At 37.0% G+C, this 25,849-nt stretch overlaps 1 protein-coding gene across 2 annotated transcripts in view; it reads left to right on the plus strand.

The window, feature by feature from the left end:
• Positions 1-687: 687 nt before the first annotated feature.
• SNX2 (sorting nexin 2) overlaps positions 688-25,849 on the plus strand; it is a 53,697-nt gene continuing 28,535 nt past the window's right edge. Inside the window, exons 1-2 of one of the 2 annotated variants that reach the window (XM_019940897.3) lie at positions 688-844; positions 22,567-22,684. In XM_019940897.3, coding sequence (XP_019796456.2) covers positions 737-844; positions 22,567-22,684 — 226 coding nt within the window. In that variant the 5' untranslated portion in view covers positions 688-736. Of the gene's footprint in view, positions 845-1,398; positions 1,422-22,566; positions 22,685-25,849 lie in introns of those variants that run through there. The other variant, XM_019940898.3, reaches the window with a different exon arrangement.

Below are 25,849 nucleotides of genomic sequence, written 5' to 3' on the forward strand. Positions count from 1 at the left end.
CTGACTCTTACTTTATTGAGGAAAAATATTGTGTGCTGCCTTGTGATGAAATTGGAGTAAACCTCAGACAACAAGTTATTCAGGGTGGTCTTTGTTATTTGGACCTGCATTGTCCAATAGGTAGCCTCTATCCACATGCGGACTATTTAGATTTAATTAAAATTAAGTACAATTTAAAACTCAGTTCTCAGTCACACTAGTCTCATTTCAAGTGCTCGGCCACCGGCTACTCTACTGGACGCTACTGATACAGAACATTTCCATCATGTCAGAAAGTTCTATGGGACAGCCTAGAGATCTAAGAGACACGTCTCTCTTCCACCAATACTCAATCTTGCCCTCTGTGCATAATCCAAGCCCAAAGACTGGTCCCCAAGCTCTCCCACTTCCTAAAGGAGATTTTAAAAGCGGTAACGACAACAGAAATCGTTTGGCCTAGTTCTGCTAAGAAAGGGACGTGGCAATAAAAGTCCAAGATTCTTCCACAAAAGTCAGTACAGCAAGTGGGCGGTGAAAAGGTGGCCGCGACCCAGACGTGGAGGTGGAAGGAGAGGCAAACGGGCGGGGCTGAACGCGGCGCGCGCCGGGCGGGCGCAGTCTCGAGGCCGGGGGCGGGGCCGCGCGCGGCGGGCCGGGGAGGAGGGGGAGCACAGCGGCCCGCGCGCCAGCCTAGCTGTGCGTGCTCACGTGACAGGTCCGCGAGGTCCCGCTCGCGCAGTAGTCTGGGCGAGCGAAGATGGCGGCCGAGAGGGAGCCTCCTCCGCTGGGGGTCGGGAAACCCACCGACTTTGAGGAACTGGAGGACGGAGAGGACCTGTTCACCAGCACTGTCTCCACCTTAGAGGTGAGACCGCGTCGCCGTGGGTGCTGCGCTCCGTCGCTGCCGCGCGTCTCACCTTTCGGTGCCTTTGCCGTGCCCCGACTTGTCCCTCCCCACCCCCTGGGATTTGCAAGGACCTGGTTGGGGCGACACCTGTGACGCGGGCCCCACCTCGGGGACCTGTCATTGGGCTGGAGTTGGCCTGGGCGGCTAGGCCTGCTTAAGAGAGCAAACTGCGGGCCGGGGGGCCGACCTGAACCCCTGAGGGGCCGGGACCGGACAGAGCATCGCAGTGCCCTTTCTCCGTTCAGCTGGCCCTCGTCAGTGTCACTTGCACCTCTTCTTCCAGTGCAGAGAAGGTTTTGCCCTGGGTCCCCGCAAACCTCACCGCGCTGCCGGGCGACCTCCGCAGCCCCTTTTAAGAGGTGCTTGCTTTTCCCTTCCCAAGGAAGGGTGTGCCTCCGAAAGGGGAGAGCAGTGAAGAGAGTGCTCAGTGGCCGAGGCGCTGGAGGGAACGTGTGGATGCACTTTTCCCGGTCCTGGCCCTTCATGGACTGCTAGTTCCCCTTGAGGGAGGTACCTGTTTTGGACTGTTAAATAGGTAAATGCATTTGACCGGTCTTGCTTGTCTTCTTTAGTTCTTAAGCTTTTTAAGGAACATAGTGTTGATAAAATATACAGTTGAAGGGAGGGAATAGTTCAGGAAACTGCTGGGCGGTGGGGGAGGTTTTTTTTTTTTTTAAGTTACCAGAGGAGAAATAAAAACAGATCCTCACTCCTTTTTCCTCTTTTCTCGCATGATCAGCGATCTCTGAAGCTAAGTCTTCCTGTTTTTGTCAAAGGAAACGCCCTCTATGAACTTAACTGTATTGGGCCTCCTGTATCCAGTTCATATTTGAATTGCTTTGCCTTTGATGAGCGCACACACACCTCATAGCCCAACTTTAAGTGTGTGTATGTGTATTAAAATATAAGCACATTTCCCAGAGAATTATCTTGGGCTGTACTTCTTTATAAACTGCTTTTCAGTAGGCTTTCCTAGCTTGTTGAACTCTGCAGCAAATCAGTTGGAAATTACTGTAAAATATCCATTATTTGGCATTCACTTAGCTGAAACTGGAACTTCCGGCACCCGTTTTCGGTACTGACCACATTCTGCTAATTGTATATGCAGGTTCCTGCCCAAACCCCACCTGTCCTCAGGATTATATGCTGCTTGGGCCTAGGGATAGTGCCTTGATCATCTTTGTTTCCTCACAAAATCTTGACCATTGATTGTATTTAGCAAATGTTTGCTGAATTAATTGTCAAAACCAGCATCCCCTAAGAATTAAAAATTATCTTGCACAGCAAATTACATTTTGGGGCCAATATCCTTGTAGTCCTTTATGTATACTCTACAGCTACCTTAACACGTACTGAAAGTTAGTGTCTATGCATAATCCTAAGACCTGTATTCCTTGTGAGAGCTACAAAGGTTTTCCACCAGCAAGGATCAGAATAAACTTAATTAACATAATTTAAACTAGAATATTGTGAACACTAAGCATTCTGTTTAATTGAAGTCTTTTAAAGTTGAGTAAAAGGAACTATAACTTATATTCCCATTTGGATGGGACTTTTTAATAAGGTATTTGACTTTTCAGTAGAAGTCTACAGAATTTTGAGTATGAATAAATTTATTTTGGTTACTGCATTATGAAAACTTTTAAAAAAGTTGGTTCTGATTGTTCATCTAAACCCCTTATTTCGTGAGACTCAGGGTATTAATTTTAAGGTAGTATAACTGTGAGACTTAAAAATTCAGAAATTTTTTTTTTGCTTTTCAAACTATTTGGGGAAGGATAGGTAGCAGCATTTATTAGTATACCAAAGCTGCTCTAAAGGAATGTTTTTTCAGTATGCCCCTTTTCTTTTGAATAGTGCTTCTCAAACTTCAGTGTGTAGGGGAAACCATAGGATTCTTGTTTAAAATGCAGATGCCTTTGCCTCACTAGAATCTGCATGTTTTATAAGTGTTCTAGATCATTATTTTTCAAACATTATATATAAGTTACCTAGAGGTCTTGTTAAAGCAAATTCTGATTCTGTAGGTCTCGGATAAGCCAAATTCTGCATTTTTAACAAACTCCTCATGACATTGCTTCTAGTCCCAAGGACAACAATGAGTTGCAAAGCCCCAGGTGATTCTGATACAGGTCATCTGCTTTGAATAGTTCTTACCTAAGCCGTAAATTGTAAGAAAGGCATAAAAATTAATGTCTTTCTATTTAAAAAAAAGTAAGTCAGAGTTTTAAAAATATTATGCATGTAGAAACTTTTTCATTTGAGGGCATTTGGAGGAAAAAAATCAGTTGAAATCCATATAAGTGAAAATCAAATTATACACAGCTTCCATGTCATAATTGTTAAGCTTGTAATGACTATACAACTTAGTGTATATGTATGCTATGAGTATGTTTTTATCCCAATATTAAACTTTCCTTTCAAAATTAAGAACAGTCACATAAAGCTATGTTCAGTAGCTAAAGCATATTTAAAACCCCTACTGTATGTTTCTGTTGTGACTATGAAACAGAGTGGAGAAGGGCTGGCATGGGGGCAGGGAAGGGACTGAAAAGGGAAAATATCTGGCAAAAGCTTGTTCTTTTGTACCTGAGAGGCTTTACATTGTTTAGGAATACCACTTTTACTGCCCTTTTTTTTTTTTTTTTAATGATATAGTCCTAAGCTTAAAAGATGCTTGCCCTAAGGCAGCATGAAGTAGTAAGACAACACCTTAAAAAGGTCAGGAAATTTCTATTATATGCCTGTTCTTTTTTTTTCTTTATTGGATTATAGTTGATTTACAGTGTTGTGTTAGTTTCACCTGTTCTTTTTTTAAACAGCTTTATTGAGTTATAATTCACGTACCATATAACTCACGCATTTAATATGTACAATTTTATGGGTTTTAGTATATTCACAGATACTACAACATTTTCATCACCTCAGAAAGAAACCTCGTACCCTCTCACCTCCGTCCCCATTCCCTAAACTCCTCTGCTCCCAACCTTAGGCAACTACAAATTCACTTTCTGTCTCTATAGACGTCCCTATTCTAGACTTTATATGAATGAAATCATGTAACATGTGGTCTTTTGTGACTGACTTCTTTCACTTGGCATAATGTTTTCAAAGTCTATACTTAATTCTTTTTTATGCCTGAGTAATAATCCATTGTATGGCTATACCACATTTTGTTTATCCATTTTGTCATTCATTGGACATTTGCATTGTTTCCCCATTTTGACTATTATAAATAATGCTGCAATAAACATTTGTGTACAAGTGGAATTGCTGGGTTATATGGTGACTCTACATTTAATCATTTGAAGAATTGCTGGAGTGGTTTCCCAAAATGGCCACACCATTTTACATTCCCACCAGCCATGTGTGAGGGAACCAGTTTTTCCACATCCTCACCAACACTTGTTATTATTCGACTTTTTTATTCTATCCATCATAATGCATGTGAAATGGTTTCTAAGTGTGGTTTTGATTATATTTTCTTGAAGACATCTTTGCATATGCTTGTTGGCCGTTTGTACATCTTTGGAGAAATGTCTGTTCAGAGCCTTTGCTCATTTTTCAGTTGGGTTATCTTTTTATTTTTTATTTTTATAAATTTATTTATTTATTTTACTTTTGGCTGCATTGGGTCTTCGTTGCTGTGTGCAGGCTTTCTCTAGTTGCAGCGAGCGGGGGCTACTCTGTTGTGGGACACAGGCTTCTCATTGCGGTGGCTTCTCTTGTTGCGGAGCATGGGCTCTAGGTGCACAGGCTTCAGTAGTTGTGGCGTGCGGGCTCAGTAGTTGTGGCGCAAGGGCTTAGTTGCTCTGTGGCATGTGGGATCTTCCTGGACCAGGGCTCGAACCGGTGTCCCCTGCATAGTCAGGCGGATTCTTAACCACTGCGCCACCAGGGAAGCCCTGTCTTTTTATTTATAAGAATTTTTTTGTATATCGTAGATACAAGTTCTTTACCAGATACATGATTTGCAAAAATTTTTTCCCACTCTGTAGATTGTCTTTTCATGTTCTTGACAGTGTTCTCTGAAGCACAAATGTTTTAAAAATTTGATGAAGTCCAGTTTATCTGTTTTTTATTTTGTTGGTCATGCTTTCAACATCATATATAAGAATCCCCTACCCAATCCGAGGTCATGAAGATTTATATCTGTTTTTTTTAAATTTATTAATTCATTCATATTAACAATAATCAACCTATTACGTGTCAGCATAAATCACATTTTTAACAGAAAATATATTTTCCAAAACAAGAGAAAATATGTGAGGAGTGGCATTGTTTTACATTAAGTTCTTTTTACATAAATTTACGTCACATTTTTTTACTCAAAAAGAAAGTCACAAAAATTATAATCATCCTCATCAGTTCACTCAGTCCCATGTAATTAATTTTTTTTCATCTTGATCTTTTGTTAGCACTTTTATGAATTCATCAGTTTTCCATTAGAATTCTGAAAATGCTTATTCATTCAGTTCAGCAGTATAGTCAGTTACCAGAAACCTGTAATTTTCAGAGTCTTTTCCATGAATTCCATGAATATCTGTTTTCTTCTAAGAGTTTTATAGTTTTGGCTCTTAACATTTAGGGGTTTGATTCGTTTTGAGTTAACTTTTGTATATGGTATGAGGTAAAGTCCAACTTCATTGTTTTGCATGTGGCAATCCAGTTGTCACAGCACCATTTGATGAAAAGACTGTTTCTCCATTGAATGGTCTTGGCATCCTTTCTGAAAATTGGTTGACTGTAGATGTTTACACCTGGTTCTTGTACTAACCTCAAATCTTAAGGTCAGCTGAAGTTAAGTTGAGAACCACAGTTTCACCAACACTGTCACATGATAGTTTATAGTGCATTTCAAATGAAATTTCCAGATGGGAGGTTCACAGGTCTTAGAATTCCTTTCCCACCATGTAACCCTATGCCATAATTGCTCAGAAGATACTGTACTTAGTTGACTTCAGTAAATACTTGAGTATTTACTCTCTACCATACTTTTTAGATGATAACAGGAGTGCAGATACTAGCAAGATAATGCAAATCTTTGAGGACAGAAAATCTCCAGTGGAGAGGCAAGATATACAGAAAGCTCTGATACAGACAGACTGTGACTATATGATCTGAAAACACTGAAAGTACCAGTGAAATGGGAGCGATTCTAACTCCTATCAGCATTCCTGACACATAGTAGATGAACAGTAGGTGTTTCTGTTGGCTAGGAAAAGCCATTGAGATGATAATATTTAAGAGAGACTTCGAAGGGTGGAATGAAATTTCAGTGTGGGAGAATGGCACGTGTCACTTAAGGTTCAGTCCATATTTTAGGGAACCATAAATAATTCTGAGTGGCTGAATATAGGATGTTACAGGTTAATGTGGTGAGATTGTGAACAGCTTTGAAATTTGTTTTGTAGGCACGTGAGAGCTCTGGAAGATTTTCAGGGCAGTAACATGATCACCTAGGAAGCTTAATGTGCTAGTGGTCTGAGGGATAAATTTGAGTGCGAGGTATCATTGGTAGGTTGATGAGCCAGAGGTTATTTTAAATCTGAGGTTAAAAGCCTCAAGAAGAAAAGTGCAAATAATAAAGGAGAGAAAGAAGTTGATGCAATAGCAGATTAAAAGATAGACATCTTAAGACTTACAATGTCTAGGGGAAGGAATTATAAGTTTATTTCATTTGGGAATAAGTTACACCAATGCAGATACTATCAGACAGCTAGAAATACTGGGTGGCTAGAGATACAGATTCAATACAATTTATTGAATGGTGACACTAAACCAAACTAGTTTAGTAGAAATCTAGTCCTTGCCCTTACGGAGTATATGAACCAACAGGAGTCAACATAATAAACAAACCTGTGTGAACAAGCATCTGCAATACCAGGTGATATATGTGTAATCGAAATATGCACATGGTACAGAAATAGTATAGAAAACTGGAGTGACTTAATTGCATAGAGATGATCTTTGAAACCCTGAAAAGTGGGTGACATTATCAAGAGAGCAAGTAGAGTAAGACTAAAGAGTCTTTGGATAAAGAACTGAAGTTAGTATCTATTGTTCTAACACAACAGGTAGTAACAGCATATATCTTGTTTTCCTAATTCTGTCTTCTTTGGGTTGGCATCCAACTTTAAATGTTTTAATTTTTTTGAAAATTTCATTATGAATTACCTATGTTTAAGAGGAAAGACATTTCGTGACCAGGTATTTAAAGGCAACAGCATGGAAAATACTAGAAAGAGATTTATGACGAGGTATAACTCTAATTGACTACTTTCCCTGGAAGCCATTAAATATAAGGGTTTTGGAATGAACTATTTTTAGTGCCTGTAAAAAATGTTATTCTATGTAGTTGCTTGAGGCAGAGGTGCTCAGTTTTTTCTTAAAAAGAATAATTTTATTTATTTATTTTTTTTGCCATGCTGCACGGCTTGTGGAGTCTTAGTTTCCTGACCGGGGATTGAACCCAGGCCCTCAGCGGTGAAAGCTCAGAGTCCTAACCACTGGACTGCCAGGGAACTCCCCAGATTTGTCCTTAATGTTACTTTTCAAATGCCCACTTTCCTATAAAATTGAACTCTGGTGTTTTTTTCCTGTGATGATGGTTTTTAGTTGTGATAAAATTTACCTCAGTAAAGTTCACTACCACCTCAATCAAGATACAGGACACTTCCATCACCTCCTAAAAATTCTCTCATGTAGTTAACGCCTCCCACTCGCAGCCTCTGGCACCCACTGATCTGTTTTTTGCCTATAGTTTTGTCTTTTCCAGAATTTCATATAAATGGACTCATATAAATGGAATTATATTTTTTATAAATAAAACAGTATGAAATTTCCTGAATGTAGCTTCTTTAACTTAACCTAAAGTATCTAATATTTATTGATGTTGTTGCATGTATCAGTAATTCATTCCTTTTTGTTGCTGAATTTAGTATTCCATTGTATTGTGTATCACAGTTGTTTGTTGTTGAATGTTTATGTTGTTTACAGTTTCGGGCATTAATGACTAGAAACGACATAAACATCTTATGTACAGTTTTTTTTTTTTTTTTTTTTTTTTGTGATACGTGGGCCTCTCACTGTTGTGGCCTCTCCCGTTGCAGAGCACAGGCTCCAGACGCGCAGGCTCAGCGGCCATGGCTCACGGGCCCAGCTGCTCCGTGGCCTGTGGGATCTTCCCAGACCGGGGGATGAACCCGTGTCCCCTACATCGGCAGGCGGACTCTCAACCACTGCGCCACCAGGGAAGCCTTACGTACAGATTTTTGTATGAACGATTTTCATTTCCTTTGGGAAAATACTTAGAAGTAGGATTGCTGGTTGTATGGTAAATACATGTTTAACTTTCTAAGAGACTGCCAAACTTTTTGCCAGAAAGGTTCAAGGGAGATAAAGCATAGGGAGATGAAGTTAATTACTTTTAGTCTTGCAAGTTAATGGCTCTAGTAATGATATAACTCAAGTTATAATAATAACTAGTAATATAACCCAAGACCATGTCCATTAGGACAGTGTTCTCCAAGTCTGAGAATTGATAATATATGGTTTCATTAAAATGAAAGCATGATGTTTCAAGACAAAAGTATGTTATGGTATTTCCTCCCATCATAAAAGTTATTTTAATATTGAAGTTTTAGGGACTTTCCTGGTGGCGCAGTGGTTAAGAATCCGCCTACCAATGCTGGGGACACAGGTTCGAGCCCTGGTCCAGGAAGATCCCACATGCCATGGAGCAACTAAGCCCACACACCACAACTACTGAGCCTGCACTCTAGAGCCTGCAAGACACAACTGCTGAGCTGGCATGCCACAACTGCTGAAGCTGCACGCCTAGAGCCTGTGCTCCGCAACAAGAGAAGCCACCGCAATGGGAAGCCCACGCACTGCAACGAAGGGTAGCCCCCACTCACCATAACTAGAGAAAGCCTGCCTGCGACAACAAAGACCCATTGCAGCCAAAAATAAAATAAATAAATACATTTCTTTAAAAATATATATTGACACTTTATTCCTATTCAAAGAGTCACACTTTGTATGTATTATTGAGTGTTTGAATCCTGAAGGCTAGTCTGAAGGAAACTAAGTGCCTCTGGATTTGCCTGTTTTAGTCTCTGGTCAGGTTTTCATTCATTTTATCTCTGAAATATAAAAAAATTGTAAAAGATTCTAAGAAAGAAAGAGAAAGAAGAAAAAGATAACTGCCAGACTGTTTTCTTCCATGATGGAGAATTCAGTTGTTCCACATCCTTGTCAGCACTTGTTAGTGTCAGTTTTATTTCAGGCAGTGGCACGCTTGGGGCTGGCTTATACTGACTTGAAAGAACTGATGTTTAAATTTTCAGGAATTTTGTAAACTGTTTAGTAAACAGCCATTGTTAAAAATTAAATTATATAAACATAAATTATATTAAAAAAACAAAGGTAATGAATATATAAAACTTGTCGCTTCCTAATTACTATGTTTTACTAGTTTCTGTATTATGTCTGTTGTATCCGTATGGTGGAAAGTAACATATCTTCCTAGCTCCACATTCAGTCGGGAGAAATCAGCCACAGAGGGTATGTTTATGCCACAGAAATAAGCAAAAGCTAAAATTCAGGGTCTTCTCTCCCAAAGACCTGATTGCTAAACATATACCGGCATACCAGTGATTTTTAGCCAGTCTAAAAGGTATGTAGTGTTATCTAATTGTGGTTTTAATATACATTCCTTAACGGTTAATGAAGGTGTGTATCTTTTCACATACGTGTTCACTATCTGAAAATTGTCTTCTTTGGTGAAGTGTTCTTTTGTATCTTTTAGCCATTTTAAAATGGGTTTCCTTATTGAGTTTTGAGAATTCTTCATGTATTCTGAATACACATCCTTTGCCAGATGTGTGTTTTGAAGATATTTTTTCCCAATCTGTGCCTTGTTTTATCCTTTTTTAATTGATAGTACTTCATATGTTACATATGAAATCCTTGGCTAACATTAACACAAGGTCACAAAGGTTTTGCTTATGTTTTTTCTATAAGTTTTATAGTTTTAGCTTTTATATTTGGACTTCAGATGGATTTTGAGTTAATTTTCTTATGAGTTGAGGTTCATTTTTTTTTTTTTTTTTTTGCGGTACATGGGCCTCTCACTGTTGTGTCCTCTCCCGTTGCGGAGCACAGGCTCTGGACACGCAGGCTCAGCGGCCATGGCTCACGGATCTAGCCGCTCCACAGCATGTGGGTTCTTCGTGGACCGGGGCATGAACCCGTGTCCCCCGCATCGGCAGGCAGACTCTCAATCACTGTGCCACCAGGGAAGCCTGAGGTTCATGTTTTTGAATATAAATATCTTGTTGTTCAACCACCATTTACTGAAAGATAATCATTTTACAGTTTGTTTTATGGCTCAGAATATGGTCTTCTGTGGTAAATATTATGTGTGCACTTGAAAAGAATGTATTTAGTCTGATATTGGGTGGAATGTTCTATAAATATTGTTAGTTGATAGTATTTTTCAGTACATGCAACAAACATCAGTGAATTTCAGATGTTTTATATTAAGTTAGAGAAGCTAGACTTTAAAAGTTTCTTCATTGGGTTGTCTTTGCATCTTTGTCAAAAATCAGTAGAGCATATATATTTCTGGACTCTGTTTCATTGATCTTTTGGCTATCTTTTTGCCAGTTCTGTGCTGTCTTGATTACCTTGATTAACTGAGTCTTGAAATCAGGTAGTGTGAATCCAGTGACTTTGTTCTTTTCCAAATAGTTTTGACTATTCTAGTTCTTTTGCCTATCCATATAATTTTAGAATCTATTTATTGATTTCTATCAAAAATTCCTGCTGAGATTTTAATTGAGATTGTAATGAATCCATTAATTAGTTTGGGGGAGAATTAACATATTAACAGTATTGAGCCTTTAAGCCATAAGTATACTATTTCTCTCTTTTTTTTTTTCTTTTAGGTCTGTCTTGATCTTTTTCATCAGTGTTCATAGTTCTTAGCATACAGATCTAGTACATATTTTATTAGTTTTACCTATTTTATAGTTTTTTGGTGCCTTTATATCTTTTCACGTTTGCTCATTGGTGGCATATTTACCCTGCTTTCTGCAACTGTTGCTAAACATTCTAGTTCTAGTGGGTTTTTTTATAGAACCTTTGGGATTTTCTATGTAAACAGTCATGTCTCTGATTAGAGTTTTATTTCTTTCCAATCTGTATGTCTTTCTTTTTCTTGTCTTAATGCACTAGTTAGAACCAATATTGTAATACTGAACAGAAATGGTGAGAGTGGGTATCTTTTCCCCTTTCGTGCTAATAGGAGGAAAATATTCATTTTTTTCTCCCTTAAATATGATTTTTTTTTGGTAGATGACCTTTATTGGGTTAAAGAAGTTTCCTTCTATTTCTAGTTTTCTGACTTTTGTATCTCTGAATGATGTTGATGTTGGTGAATGAGTTTTCTGCATCTAATAAGATGTTCATATAATTCTCTTTAGTTTATTGATAAACTGGATTATATTGATTGATTTTCAAATGTTGACTAAACCTTGAATTCCTGGCATAAACCCCACACAGTCATAATGTGTTTATACTTTTTATATATTGCTACATCCAGTTTGCTAGTGTTTTTCTGTCATTGTGTCTGTGTTTGTGAGAGATATATGTGTGTCATTTTCTTTTACTAGTTATGTCTGATTTTGGTATCAGAAATGCTTACCTCATTAAATGAGTTGGAGAGTGTTTCGTCCTCTTCTATATTCTTGAAGAGGTTGTGTGGAATTAGTCATATGTCTGCCTTAAGTGTTGACAGAACTTGCTAGTAAAATCATCTGAACATGTTTTGTTTGCTGGGCGATTTTTAACTTCAAATTCAGTGTATCTGATAGATACAGAAGTATTTCTTCTTGTTGAGCTTTGGTGGTATGTGACTTTCAAGGAATTTGTCTGTTCAGTGTAAGCTGTGAAATTCATGGGCATAGGTTTTTCGTAATACTCCATTATCCTATTACCGTATCTGTGTAGTCTGGGTAATGCCCCTCCTTTTTCATTGCTTATATTGGTAATTTATGTCATCTCTTTGTTTGCTTATTTATTCATTCATTTTAATCATGCTAAAGGTTTGTCATTTTATTGGAATCTTTCCAAAGAATCCATTTTTGGTCTCTTGGTTTCTTGTTTATTTTTTGTTTTGTGTTTTAGTTTCATTAATTTCTTTCTGCTTGCTGTCTGTTTAGTTTGCTCTTCTGTTTTGTCAAGCTTTGATCATTGGTTTAAGACTTTTTTTTTTTGAGTGCTAGTATTTAGCTATGTATTTCGCTGTAAGCACCGCTTTAGCTGCATCCCACAAATTTTGATACTGTGTTTTTGTTTTTATTCAATTTAAACTGTTTTCTAGTCACAATTTTCCCTTGTGATTTCCTGTTTGACTTATAGGTTATTTAGAATGTGCTAATTTCCAAAATTTGAGGATTTTCCAGATAGTTTTCTGTTGCTGATACAGGTTTATTTTATTAGTGTCAGAGAATGTTTTATGACTCCAGTTCTTTTACATTTGTTAAGGTTTGTCTGATGGCCCAGAATGTGATCTGTTATGGTGAACAGTTTGTGTACACTTGAAAAACATGTATATAGTCTAATGTTATTGTTGAAGTGTTCTCTAAATGTTAAGTCAAGTTGATTGATAGTATTTTCCAGGTCTTCTCTATCTTCCCTTATTATCTATTTATTGTATCAATTACTGTAATTTAGTATTATTGTAATTTCTTGGTAAATTGATCCTTTTATCACATGATACCCCTCTTAATTGCTGGTAATACTCCTTATTCTTAAGTTTATTTTATCTGATGTTAATGTAACACTCCAGCTCTTCTTTGGTAACATGACATGTTTTTTCCATTCTTTTACTTTTAACTTACCTATGTCTTTAAAGTAGGGTTTTATAGGCAGCATATTGTTGTGCATTGTTATTTTTGTGCACAATATGGTCACTTCTGTCTTTTAATTGGGGTGTTTAGAATATTTACATTTAATGTGATTATTGGTGTGATTGCATTAGATCTAGCATTTTATTTGATTACTGTTTTTCTCTTCTGTTTTTCCCTCTGAAAACAGAGGGAAATATATACCTAAACATTTACAGTCCAATTAGAGTTAATATTGTACTTTGACACAAAATTCAGAGCCTTACAACCATATAGGTCCATTTATCTTCCTTCTTTCATGTTGTATTTCTCATGTGTATTACATTTCCATTCATTGAAAACTTTACCATTGTTATAATTTTTGCTCTCATAGTTACACACATTTTAAATAACTTTTAAGAAAAGAAAAATGGTCTATTTTATTTCCACAGTTACCATTTCTTTGGTTCTTTTTTTTTAAACATTTTTATTTATGTATTTATTGGCCTGCATAGGGTCTTAGTTGCGTCATGTGGGCTCTTTGTTGTGGCATGCGAGCTTCTCTCTAGATGCAATGTGTGAGCTCCAGAGCGTGTGGGCTCAGTAATTGTAGCACGTGGGCTCTGTAGTTGTGGTACGCAGGCTCCAGAGCACAGGCTCAGTTGTTGTGGCATGCTGGCTCTCTAGTTTTGGTGCATGGGCTCCAGAGCCTGGGCTCAGTAGTTGCAGCACATGGACTCTCTAGTTGTGGCACGTGGGCACAAAGGCTCTCTAGTTGTGGCATGCGGGGTCTAGAGCCCCCGGGTTTAGTTGCCCCACAGCATGTGGGATCTTAGTTCTCTGACCAGGGATTGAACCCATGTCCCCTGCATTGAAAGGTGGATTCTTAACCACGGGACCACCAGGGAAGTCCCACATTGCAGCCATTTTTAATAATGAGGCTGCATCTAGTTTTCTCTGAAGTTGTCCTGTTTGGAGTTTTCATTTTTTTGGATCTGTAAATTAATGTCTTGCACCAAATTTGGAGCGTGTTTAGGCATCATTTCTTTAAATATTGTTCTGCATTGCTCTTTTTCTAGGACTTCAGTAACATGAATGTTAGACCTTTTTATACTGTTTCACAGATCCTTGGGGTTCTGTTCATTTTCTTCATTTCTCTTTTCCTCTCTATTACTCAGATTGGAGATTTCCTAGTGATTTATCTTCAAGGTCACTAATTTTTTCTTTCAAGAACTGTAAAGGGTAAACTTTACCCTCCTGGTAAGGTAACAGATTAACTTGTTTTATGGTTGCTGGAAGTTGACGTGGTAAAGGACTTTCTTAAAGCATAGCAAGTATTGGGTTAGCCAAAAAGTGCCTTCGGTTTTTAAGTAAAAATAAAAGACACACTTTTCATTTTCACCAAGAACTTTATTGAGCAATGTATTCAACCTTTTGTTCCACTACCTTCTGCCATTTTCCAGGCAACTTGATAATTCCATCTTCCCAAAACTTTTTGTCTTTTTGAGCAAAGAATTGTTCTAGATGCTTTTTTTTTTTTTTTTTTTTTTTGTGGTACGCGGGCATCTCACTGTTGTGGCCTCTCCCGTTGCGGAGCACAGACTCCGGACACACAGGCTCAGCGGCCATGCCTCATGGGCCCAGCCGCTCCATGGCATATGGGATCTTCCCAGACCGGGGCACGAACCCATGTGCCCTGCATCGGCAGGCGGACTCTCAACCACTGCGCCACCAGGGAAGCCCTGCCTATTTTTTACTTTTAGATCATTGTTTCTGTATTCTATCCAGAGCTTTTAGTGTTAATCAGTGGGAGAAAGAGGATTAGGTGGGCTTCTTTAGTCTTCGTTGCAATCCAAAGCACTAATTGTTTTGTTTTGTTTTTGTTTTTGTTTTTTTTTGAAGAGATATTAGCAACCTTGAAACTTTTAATAAAAATAATCTCTAGAAAACTACTAAATGATGATACAGGGGAAGAAAAGAATATATATTTATTAAAAACTCATTGCCTGTCTCAGACAACTATAATTCTGATCACCCAGAAGCTGTTACTGTACCCTTCCACCATCACTTTCTTGTTTGATGGACCACTCTCTCCTTACTCCTTTCCATCCAGTGGAGAACAACTCTTCCTGAACTCACTAGGAAACTGAAGGAGACATGGAGAGGCAGGGGCAGAGATAAGTGAGTCCTGAGAGCCTTTAATGAGTGACTGCTCCATGACTGCTCTGTGAGCAGTGGAGCAGGGCACTCCATGCTGCTGATGGATGGGCACCAATAGAAAGTGCATGCCTCATAGTCTCCCCACAGTGGGGTGACTGCTGCCACCACAGCCATTACTGGAGTTGCTCACCCGTCCACACCATTCCCATCTTGTTCTCCACTCTCAGGCGCTGAACTATGATATAAAAGAGTCCTTTTTGTTACATCAACATGCCAGTTTTTCATTCTCTGACTTTGATGTCAGAGAAAAATGAATATCCAAGATATTAGAGTAGTATAAACATTCAGTTATGATAAGAATACGTTATAGGTTGTTAATAGTCTACATATATTATAACTATGGCCTGCATTACAATTTTTACTTTGAATAGACGTATCTATTTTAGAGAATTGAAGAGGGAAAATGTAGTTTCTTTTTGTTATTCAGATATTTAGCATTTCTGTTGCTTTTCCTTCATTCATTGTTTCCTCTTGTATCATTTTTCTTAAGCGTAAAGAATTTCCTTTACTGTTTTTTTAGACCTGGTTTATTGATGGAGAATTATCTTGTTTGTGCTTCATCTGAAAACTGTTTTACCTTTATTCCTGAACGGTATTTTTGCTGTTTATAGATTTGTGGGTAGACAGTTCTTTCTTCCATCACTTTGAAAGTATTCTTAGACTGTTTTCTTAGTCTTTGTGATTTTTGATGAGAAATCTCTGGTCATTTTAATTGGTGTCCCCCTGTAAAAATGGTTTTTTTCTCTCACTACTTTCATTTGTTTCTCTAATACTTTTATTTTTAGCTGTGTGATGATGTGTGTAAACATAGTTTTCTCTGGTTTTATCCTCTTTGAGGTTTGCTCCTATAAATTTATGTCCTTCAACTTCAGGAATTTTCAACCATTTCTTCTGTAAATATTTGTGCAAAAATTTTTCATCTGTCCAGGAACTTCAGTGACATGAGTGTTAGACTTTTTGATATTATCTTACAGACTCCTGAGGCCTTGTTCATTTTTTTTTTAATATTTACTTTTTTATTTATTTGGCTGCATCGGGTCTTAGTTGCGGCATGCAGGATATTTTGTTGTGGTGCACGGGCTCAGTAGTTGCGGCACAAGGGCTCTCTACTTGTGGCACACAGGCTCTAGAGCACGTGGGCTTAGTTGCCCTGCAGCATGTGGGGTCTTAGTTCCCCAACCAGGGATCGAACCCGTGTCCCCTGCATTGGAAGGCGGATTCTTAACCACTGGACCACCAGGGAAGTCCCCCTTGTTCATTTTATTCAACTTTTGTTTCACTGTTATTCAGATTGGATACTTTATGTGGATTTATTTTCAAGTTCACTGACACTTTTTTCTGTCATCTTCAGTCTTTTATTGAACCCATCATGAGAACTTTTTTGTGTGTGTGTGTGTGTGGTACGCGGACCTCTCACCGCTGTGGCCCCTCCCATTGCGGAGCACAGGCTCTGGACACACAGGCTCAGCGGCCATGGCTTACGGGCCCAGCCGCTCCACGGCATGTGGCATCCTCCCAGACCGGGGCACAAACCGACGTCCCCCGCATCGGCAAGCGGACTCTCAACCACTGCGCCACCAGGGAGACTGAACTTTTTACTTTAGATACTTTTTTTCAGTTCTGAAATTTTCCTTTTTTTTTTTTTGGTAGTTTCTGTTTCTTTGCTGTGAACATCTTTCTTTTCATTCACTTCATATGTATTTACCTTTATCTCATGGAGCATAGTTAGAAAAGCTTTTAAAAGTTTGTTTGATTAATACTTCGAACATCTGAGCTGTTTTGGGTTGGGATCTGTTGATTGTCTTTTCTCTTGAGATTTGGTCACAGGTTCATTACACAGGCATTAAATTATAGCAGTGAGCTGAGACTGACTATTTTTAAAGTTGCGTTTAGTTTTTACAAATTTTGGTGTTTTGTTTTTTCAAAGTTATTATCAAGCAAGGTTAAGAAATGCAAAAAGAAATCGAATCAGGTGATTTTAGATTTAGAAATTGTGAAATAGTAAAATGTGTAGGTAAAAAAAAAAGACTGTTATAGCAATTTTGATATACTTCTCATTAAATAGACAAAAAAATGGTACTTAAGGAAATTTATGTAACCATAGACAAGTTAGTGTGCAGGCAGAACTACAATCCAGAGCTTTGATCTCCAGGAAATTTTGGTATTCAAAAATAAAATCTTTGTTCAAAATGAAGTTGAGGGTACAGGTATATTATATGTAGGTCCTTAATGCCTGTATCTTATTCAAAACAAGTACAGTTCTCCCTCAGTATCCACAGGGGATTGGTTCCAGGACATCCCACAGATACCAAAAATCCCTTTTATGGAAGTCTCTTATATAAAATGCCATAGTATTTGCATATAATCTATATACAATCTCTCCCATATATTTAAAATCATTTCTAGATTATTTATAATACCTATGTCAATGTAAATGTTTGTAAATAGTTGTAAGTACAAGGTAAATGCTGTGTAAGTGGTTGCTGGTGTGTGGCAAATTCCAGTTTTGCTTTTTGGAACTTTTTGGAATTTACTTTTTTAATATTTTTAATCTTCAGTTGGTTGAATCTGTTGGAACCCCAGAAACAGAGGGCCACCTGCTGAAAACATTTATTTTTAATGAGTAGTGTCAGGAAACCGGGTCACATGTGTAACTATTTCTCTTATATAATGGCATATTAAAAGCATCTTTCTGTGTCAGTAAATGCCACTCTGCTACTACATTGTTTGAAAAATAGACTACTTTTTAGAGCAGTTTTAAGTTCACAGCAAAATTGAATGGAAGGTATAGAGATTTCCCATATAATGCCCCTACACATGCATTTTCCTTCATTATCAACATCCTCCACCATAGTGGTACTTTTGCTACAATTGGTGAAGCCACTTTGACACATCATAATCACCCAAGATCCATAGTTTACATTAAGGTTCACTTAGTATTGTACATTCTCTGGGTTTGGACGAACGTATAATGATATATGTTCACTGTTACAATATCATACAGAGTAGTTTCACTGTCCTAAAAATCCTCTCTGCTCTGCCTGTTCATCCCTTCCTTCCCCCAACCCACTGACCTTTTTACTATCTCCATAGTTTTGCCTTTTCCACAGTGTCATATAGTTGTAATTATACAATATGTGGCTTTTTCAGACTGGCTTCTTTCACTTAGTAATATTTAAGTTTCTTCTGTATTTTTTCATGGTTAGAAAGCTCATTTCCTTTTAGTTTGAATAATATTCCATTGTCTGGATGTACTGTAGTTTATTTACCCATTCACCTACTGAAGAACATCTTCATTGCTTCCAAGTTTTTGCAATTATGAATAAAGCTGTTGTAAACATTATGTGCATGTTTTTGTATGGGTATAAGTTTTCAGCTCCTCTGGATGAATACTAAAGTTCACGGTTGCTGGAATGTATGATAAGAGTATGCTCATCTTATAAAAGTACTGCCAAATTGTCTTCCATAGTGGCTGTACCACTTTGCATTCCCACCAGCAGTGAATGAGAGTTCTTGTTGCCCCACATCCTCATCAGCATTTGGTGTTGTCAGTGTTCCAAATTTTGACTTTAATAGGTATATAGAATGTACCACTATGAGGTATAACGGTGTCTCATTGTTGTTTTAATTTGCATTTCTCTAATGATATATGATGTGGGGCATGTTTTCATATGCTTATTTGCCATGCGTTTATCTTTGGTGAAGTATCTTGAAGGTTTTTGTCCTGTTTTTAAACCGAGTTGTTCATTTTCTAATTGTTTAACTTTAAGAGTTCTTTGTATATTTTGGATCACAGTGCTTTATCAGCTGTGTGTTTTGCAGATATTTTCTCCCAGTCTATAGCTTGTTTTTCCATTTTCTTGACACTATCTTTTGCAGAGCAGAAGTTTTCATTTTAATTTTAGTGGAGTCTGTCTTATCAAGTCTTTCTTTCATGGATTGTGCCTCTGTTGTATCTAAAAACTCATTATGAAACCCAGGGTCATCTGGATTTTCTTCTATGTCATCTTCTAGAAACTTTATACTTTTGTGCTTTACGTTTAGGTCTGTGATCCATTCTGAGTTGATTTTTGTGAAGGGTGTAAGGTCTGTGTCTAGATTCTTTTTTCACATGTAGATTTCCAGTTGTTCCAACACTATTTGTTGAAGAGACTAATTTTTCTCCATTGTATTGCCTTTGATCATTTGTCAAAAAATCAACTGGCCATATTATGTGGATCTATATCTGGGCTCTCTATTCTGTCCCATTAATCTGTTCTTTTACCAGTACCACACTGTGTTGATTATTGTAGCCTATGGTAAGTCTTGAAGTCAGGTAGCTTCAGTCCTCCCATTTTGTTCTTCTCCTTCAGTAATGTCTCTTCTGGGTTTTTTGCTTCTCCGTGTAAACTTTAGCATCATTTTATCGATAGTCACAAAATAACTTGCCGGGATTTTGATTGGTATTGCATTGAATCTGTGGATCAAGTCAGGAAGAACTGACATCTTGACAATATTGAATCTTCCTATTCATGAATATAGAATATCTCTTCATTTATTTAGTTCTTTAATTTTGTTCATTAGAGGTTTTTAGTTTTTCTCATATGGATATTGTATTGATACGTATTTTGTTAGATTTATTCCTAAGTAGTTGTTTTGGGTGCTGATGTAAATGTTTTTTTTTTAATTTCAAATTCTGTTTGTTTGTTGCTGGTATATAGAAGTGATTAACTTTTGTATGTTAACCTGTATCCTACAGCTTTGCTATAATTGCTTATTAGTTCTGGGAGCCTTTTTTGTCAGTTCTTCTGGATTTTCTACTTAGAGGATCATGTCATCTGTGAACACAGTTTTATTTCTTCCCAATCTATATACCTTTTATTTCCTTGTTTTGTCTTACTGCATTAGCTTGGACTTGCAATATGATGTTGAAAAGCAGTAGTGACAGGGGGGATCCTTGCCTTGTTCCTGATCTTAGTGAGATAGCTCTGAGTTTCTCATTAAGTGTGATGTTAGCTCTAGGTTTTTTGTAGCTATTTCTCAAATTGAGGAGGTTCCCTTGTATTCCTAGTTTACTGAGAGCTTTTATCATGAATGGGTGTTGGAGCCACTCTGCTACATTTTTATGTAGCTGTGCTTTAGGGTATTTCAAACCTTTCAGTATTATAGGCAATCTGGTTGACAAACTTGTGGCCAATTCTTACACATATTTGTAATTATTTTCTTAGAATTCAGTTAATAGATAGTCATTGAGTGTTTGCGGCCAGGAACCTGATAAAAAGTAATAAGCAAAATAAGACATTCTTCTTTCCTTATAGAATTTGTAGTCTATAAACAGATAATAATTATAATATAGTATGGTAAGAGAAATTATGGCAAAAGAAATAGATATGCTGTGGAAGCATATATATCACTCACCTAACCAGACTCAGCTAGAGATGAGATTGAGGTGGTCAGGAACATCTTCTAGACGAAGCTTATAATAAAAGCTTATTTGTTTCCAAATTTCTTCAAGAAAAAATGCTAAGGTAAATAGAGGCATACCTTTGTGAGAGTTTGGTCTATAAGCATGAGCTATGAGCTCCTGAGAGAAAAAAAAACGCTTTTTAAAATTTTCCCATAAGGAATTTAAACTGTTTTTGAAAGCTCTTAAGAAATGTCCTCATGCTGAAGAGGATAGTTTACTCAAAAAGCTGATCAGAAAATCTTATGAATTAGGAGTGGCCTTAAAAGATGATTCATCCTTGGGGACTTCGCTGGCGGCACAATGGATAAGACTCCACACTCCCAGTGCAGGGGCCCCAGATTTGATCCCTGGTCAGGGAACTAGATCCCACAGGCATGCTGCAACTAAGACCTGGTGCAACCAAATAAATAAGTAAATAGTAAAAAAAAAAAAGAAGAAGAGACATGTCTCAGTGTTCCCTGGACAGTGTTTAAAAAAGAAAAATTATTCATCCTACAAAAAATTTACTAATCTTAAAACAAAGTTGATAATTTACCCTTACTAAAATTAAGAACTTCTATTCATCAATACCTACCATTAAGTAAGTGGAAAGGCATTAAGTACGGACTGGGAGAAAAATATTTGTGATACATATCTCACAAAGAATTTGTATCTAGAACATGTAAAGAATTACAAATCAATAGGAACAATAGAAAAAAATAGGGAAAATATTTGAAGAGACCCTTCCCGAAAGAAGATATCCAAGTGTCCGTTAATCATATGAAAAATTGCTCAGCATCATTATTCATCTGGGAAATGCAAATTCAAACCACAAAAGATACACTCTACACCCTCCATAATCGCTAAAACGAAAAAGATGGAATATAGTAAAGTGTTGACAAGGGTGTGGAGCAACTGAAATTTTCATATATTACCGGTGGGAGTATAAATTAAATAACCACTTTAGAAGAATGTTTAGTGATATCTTCTAAAGAACATTCACCTACCCTATGATCCAGGTATTTCACTACTAGGTACATACCAAACAGACATTTGTTCACTGTTTGCTAAAAGATATATGTACTAGAAAGTTTATACAGTGCTATTGGTAGTGGTATAAAACTGATAATGAAATTTGAAAACCCAAATGCCCATCAACAGTAGAATGGATCAATTATGATGTATTTACACAGTGAAATATTTACAGAAACGAAAATGAGTGTCCTATTATTACATACAATAATATAGAAGAATCTCATATATATAACATTAAGATAAAAAACCAAATACACAACAATATATTTTGTATGATTCCAGTTCCATGAAGAGTGAAAACAGGAAAAACAAATCCATGTTGGTAGAAGCCTGGGTGGAGAGAGGGTAAAGAATGGGAGGGAGCATGAGTGGAGCTTCTAGGGTTGATGATAATGTTCTCTTTCTTGATCTGGGTGCTGATTACACAGGGATGTTGGGTTTGTAAAAATATCTAGCTGTGCACTTTTGACGTATTCAACTTCCTTTTTGTTATTTTTTTAAAAAAAAAATAGTATTGGTTTTAATTATTACTATAAGAAAAATGTGATAAAACTAAAAGCTTTACAATCTTCATTCCATTTTGCTGACCTTTGTACTTTAAAAAGTACAAAAATAGTCCCTTAGCTTAGTTGAAATGTAAATATTTGGGGGAGGGCATATTTTTAGTTTGAAACTATAGAAATTTTAGAATAATTGTAGTCTCAATTTAACTACTGTTAAAGCTTCCTCTTACAATAAAGTAAGTAGTTGGAACTCCTTACTCATGCAACATGTTTTCAAGATATGATATTTATTATTATGTCATAATATTATATACTATGTAAATCATTAAAATTTGTTTTTGTTAATTATAAGTCAACATGGCAAATTAGTGTATCTAACTGGGTGACTAGAGAAGATTTTATTTTTAAATCTTAAGTGACTTCTTGTTAAGAAAGGAGAAAGTGAGTAAAAGTATGTTTTTGATTCATTCTTACCCTCAAAGGAGGAACTATAAATAGCTGTTAGTCTTCTTTTCTTATCAAGAGAATATTCTATTTCTGTAGTGTATAGAGATATAACAGACAAACATGGCAATCCATTGTCAATTATTGTTTTTTTAACAGTCAAGTCCATCATCTCCAGATCCAGCTAGTCTTATTACAGAAGATATTAGTACGAACTCCAATGGTCCAAAACCTGCAGAAGTTGTGCTGGATGATGACAGAGAAGACCTTTTTGCAGGTAATTATAAGTACCTTTATTTAAAAAAAAATAATTGTCAATTATAGCATATATTCTGTTAGAAAATATTCTCTAAAGCAGAACTGACATTTTGTGTAAAGTATTAATGGTAGCTCTTCTTGTTACCAACTGAGGAGGATAGGAAATTTCAGTTAATTTGCTTTGTGAAAAATAAAGACTGTTGAAAGAAGCACAAATGTGATCCTTTCTGGTTTTAAGCATGTGAAAATAAGTCACACTAATAATTTGATTATTTTGATCAGTACTTGGACTCAAACAAACGGTTGTGGCATTCATACTTTGAGAAATAGCAAGTGATTATATTTTCTTTTTACTTACAAGTTGTCACAAAGCAAAATTAAACTCTGGACTTAAAAACCACTTAATTTAGGGACTTCCCTAGTAGCGCAGTGGTTAAGAATCCGCCTGCCAATGCAGGGGACATGGGTTCGATCCCTGGTCCGGGAGGATCCCATATGCTGTGGAGCATCTAAGCCCGTGCACCACAACTACTGAGCCTGCGCTGTAGAGCCCGCAAGCCACAACTACTGAAGCCTGCATGCCTAGAGCCCGTGCTCTCCAACAAGAGAAGCCACCGCAATGAGAAGCCCGTGCACCGCAAGAGAGAGTAGCCCCCGCTCTCTACAAGCAGAGAAAGCCTGTGTGCAGCAATGAAGACCCAATGCAGCCAAAAATAAATAAAATTTTTTTAAATAAAAAAATAATTTAAAACAATCTCTTAATTTATAGTCTACATATATTTGAAATCTGTTTTAATAAAATGCTTCAGTATTTACCACATGTTCCATTTTGATTGAATTTTAGGTGAGTAAATTGATATTTCAGGAATTTATTTTTGATATGGGGGCAGGATTTGGTGTAGTCCATTCTACCTTTTAAAAAATTGGACTCTTTAAAACAGTTATCTGTTTTAAGATTAAAATTTAGGTACAAATTAATGTTTGGATATTAAAAAGCAAAATCTTCCTTAGAATTAGTGACACAAATAATTAAAATAGTAAATCTTTGTGTATTTAAGAGCTTAATTTACCTAAACTGGCTTTCATGAGTTAAAACTTAATAATACATCCTCAGCTTTTATAGTGGTTGAATATTCAAACCATCCTGTATTTTTTTTGGCTGCGCTGGGCCTTCATTGCCGCACGAGGGCTTTCTCTAGTTGTGGCGAGCGGGGGCTACTCCTTGTTGTGGTGCTGTGGCTTCTCTTCTTGTGGAGCATGGGCTCTAGGCGCATGGGCTTTAGTAGTTGCGGCACACGGGCCCTAGAGTGCACGGGCTTCAGTAGTTGCAGCACACAGCCTCAGTAGTTGTGGTGAGCAGGCTTAGTTGCTCCACAGCATGTGGGATCTTCCTGGACCAGGGATCGAACCCGTGTCCCCTGAATTGGCAGGCGGATTTTTAAACACTGTGCCACCAGGGAAGTCCTGGCAGGCAGATTCTTAAGCACTGCACCACCAGGGAAGTCCCCTACAAATATGTTTAAAGATACAATCCTCCATCACAGAGGTCCATATAATTTCCTGCTTGATATATGAAAAGTTTTCACTGAAGATAAATTCATGTATTTTATGAATTCACGTCAGAAAGTTAAAAATGTGATACCAAATTCCAATCATTTTCCTACCCCCACCCCCCTTTTTTTGTAGGTGCCTTACAACTTAGAGTATAATGACAGTTAACCAAAGTTGTAATACTCCTTTTTCTTTCCTTTCATGGACTTTTTTCCAGGCAGTCCTTAAAAGTTTTTTCATGGCATTTATGTTTTAATCTGAAAGATGACACAAGTTCTTTCTCTGCTAAGTAGGTGCTAATCTAAAATTGTGCCTATTCCTCTAATAGTAGAGGGTCATACATAGAACACTTAGATTATCCATTTTATTAAAGGATCTTTCACCTTTAAGTCTCAGAATTCTGTTAATGAGTGTGCTGAAACTCTAAAAACAGAACTGTGTGTGTGTGTTCGTGTAAGGAAAGAGGGTTTTCTTGTTTACAGTGTGCCCAGCTGATCAGTTTGCCACATGCGGATTATACAGTGATATTTGCCCACTAAGCTTGATTAGAAAAATCTTTTTTTGTGTTTTAGTCTACCTAGTGCAGCCTATACTAAATATAATGATACAAATATGGTCAATGTCAGTGTTTGTTTTGTTTGTCTTTGTTTTTAAGGAGGGACATGGACTAAGCAGTAAAAATAGTTATTTGTTTCTTTTGTTTCTTTTGTTTATGCTTTATCTTTCATCTTAAACTCAGCTGCATTTCATAATGACATCATTAGGTGTTCTAAGACATGTATCAGAGGAGAAACTATAGGTATTGCTCTAGTGATTTAGCCATTTGGTTTTAAAACCATAAGATTAGATGGTAATTGGTATGTATGCTCATGTATTTTGGGTAGCATTTCAAATACTATTATGTCAGAAGTGGTATTAGAAAAAGTTCAAGTGTGACTTTTGTTACTGTTACTAGCTTACTTACAGAGTGTTCACCAAATATGGGTGACTACAGAGCCCCTTTCCACCATTACTTACATCCTGCACTAAGCTACACTGAACATACTAGGAAGCTGTCCTAGAAGAATAAGGGAGGGTGAGCAAATTGCCAATATTGAAATTGTCCTAGACTTTTAGAATTGTTTCTGCCAGGGTATTTAGCTTATTTCACTTACACTTTTCAGCAAATGATACCAAATCTAAGTTTAATGAGTATTCCTTTGTTTAAAAAATTCTCTGGTGTCTGTGGTATGAGCGAAATATTACTTAGCTGACATTGCCATAATCAGTTTATACTTACCTGCAAAGTATCTCTTCCAAGGAAATGCTAATCTTTGTACTTACATATGGGGCATTTTATGGAATCTTTAGGTCTGGTTTTAATTAATTTTTGTTAATTTGTAGTATGTTAGATCACTTTTACTAAAAAATTTTTCATGGGAAGAATTTAAAGCAAATTGTACATTGGTCTGCTGAAACTAAATTTCTATCCATTTTATTTTCTTTTTAAAAAAATTTTTATTTTTTTTATTGAGGTATAGTTGATGTACAATATTGTGTAAGTTTCAGGTTACAACATAGTGATTCACAATTTTTAAAGTTTATACTCCATTTATAGTTATAAAATATTGGCTGTATTCCTTGTGCTGTAAAA

This window comes from Tursiops truncatus, chromosome 3 (genome assembly GCF_011762595.2).
Source record: "Tursiops truncatus isolate mTurTru1 chromosome 3, mTurTru1.mat.Y, whole genome shotgun sequence".
NCBI lineage: Eukaryota > Metazoa > Chordata > Mammalia > Artiodactyla > Delphinidae > Tursiops > Tursiops truncatus.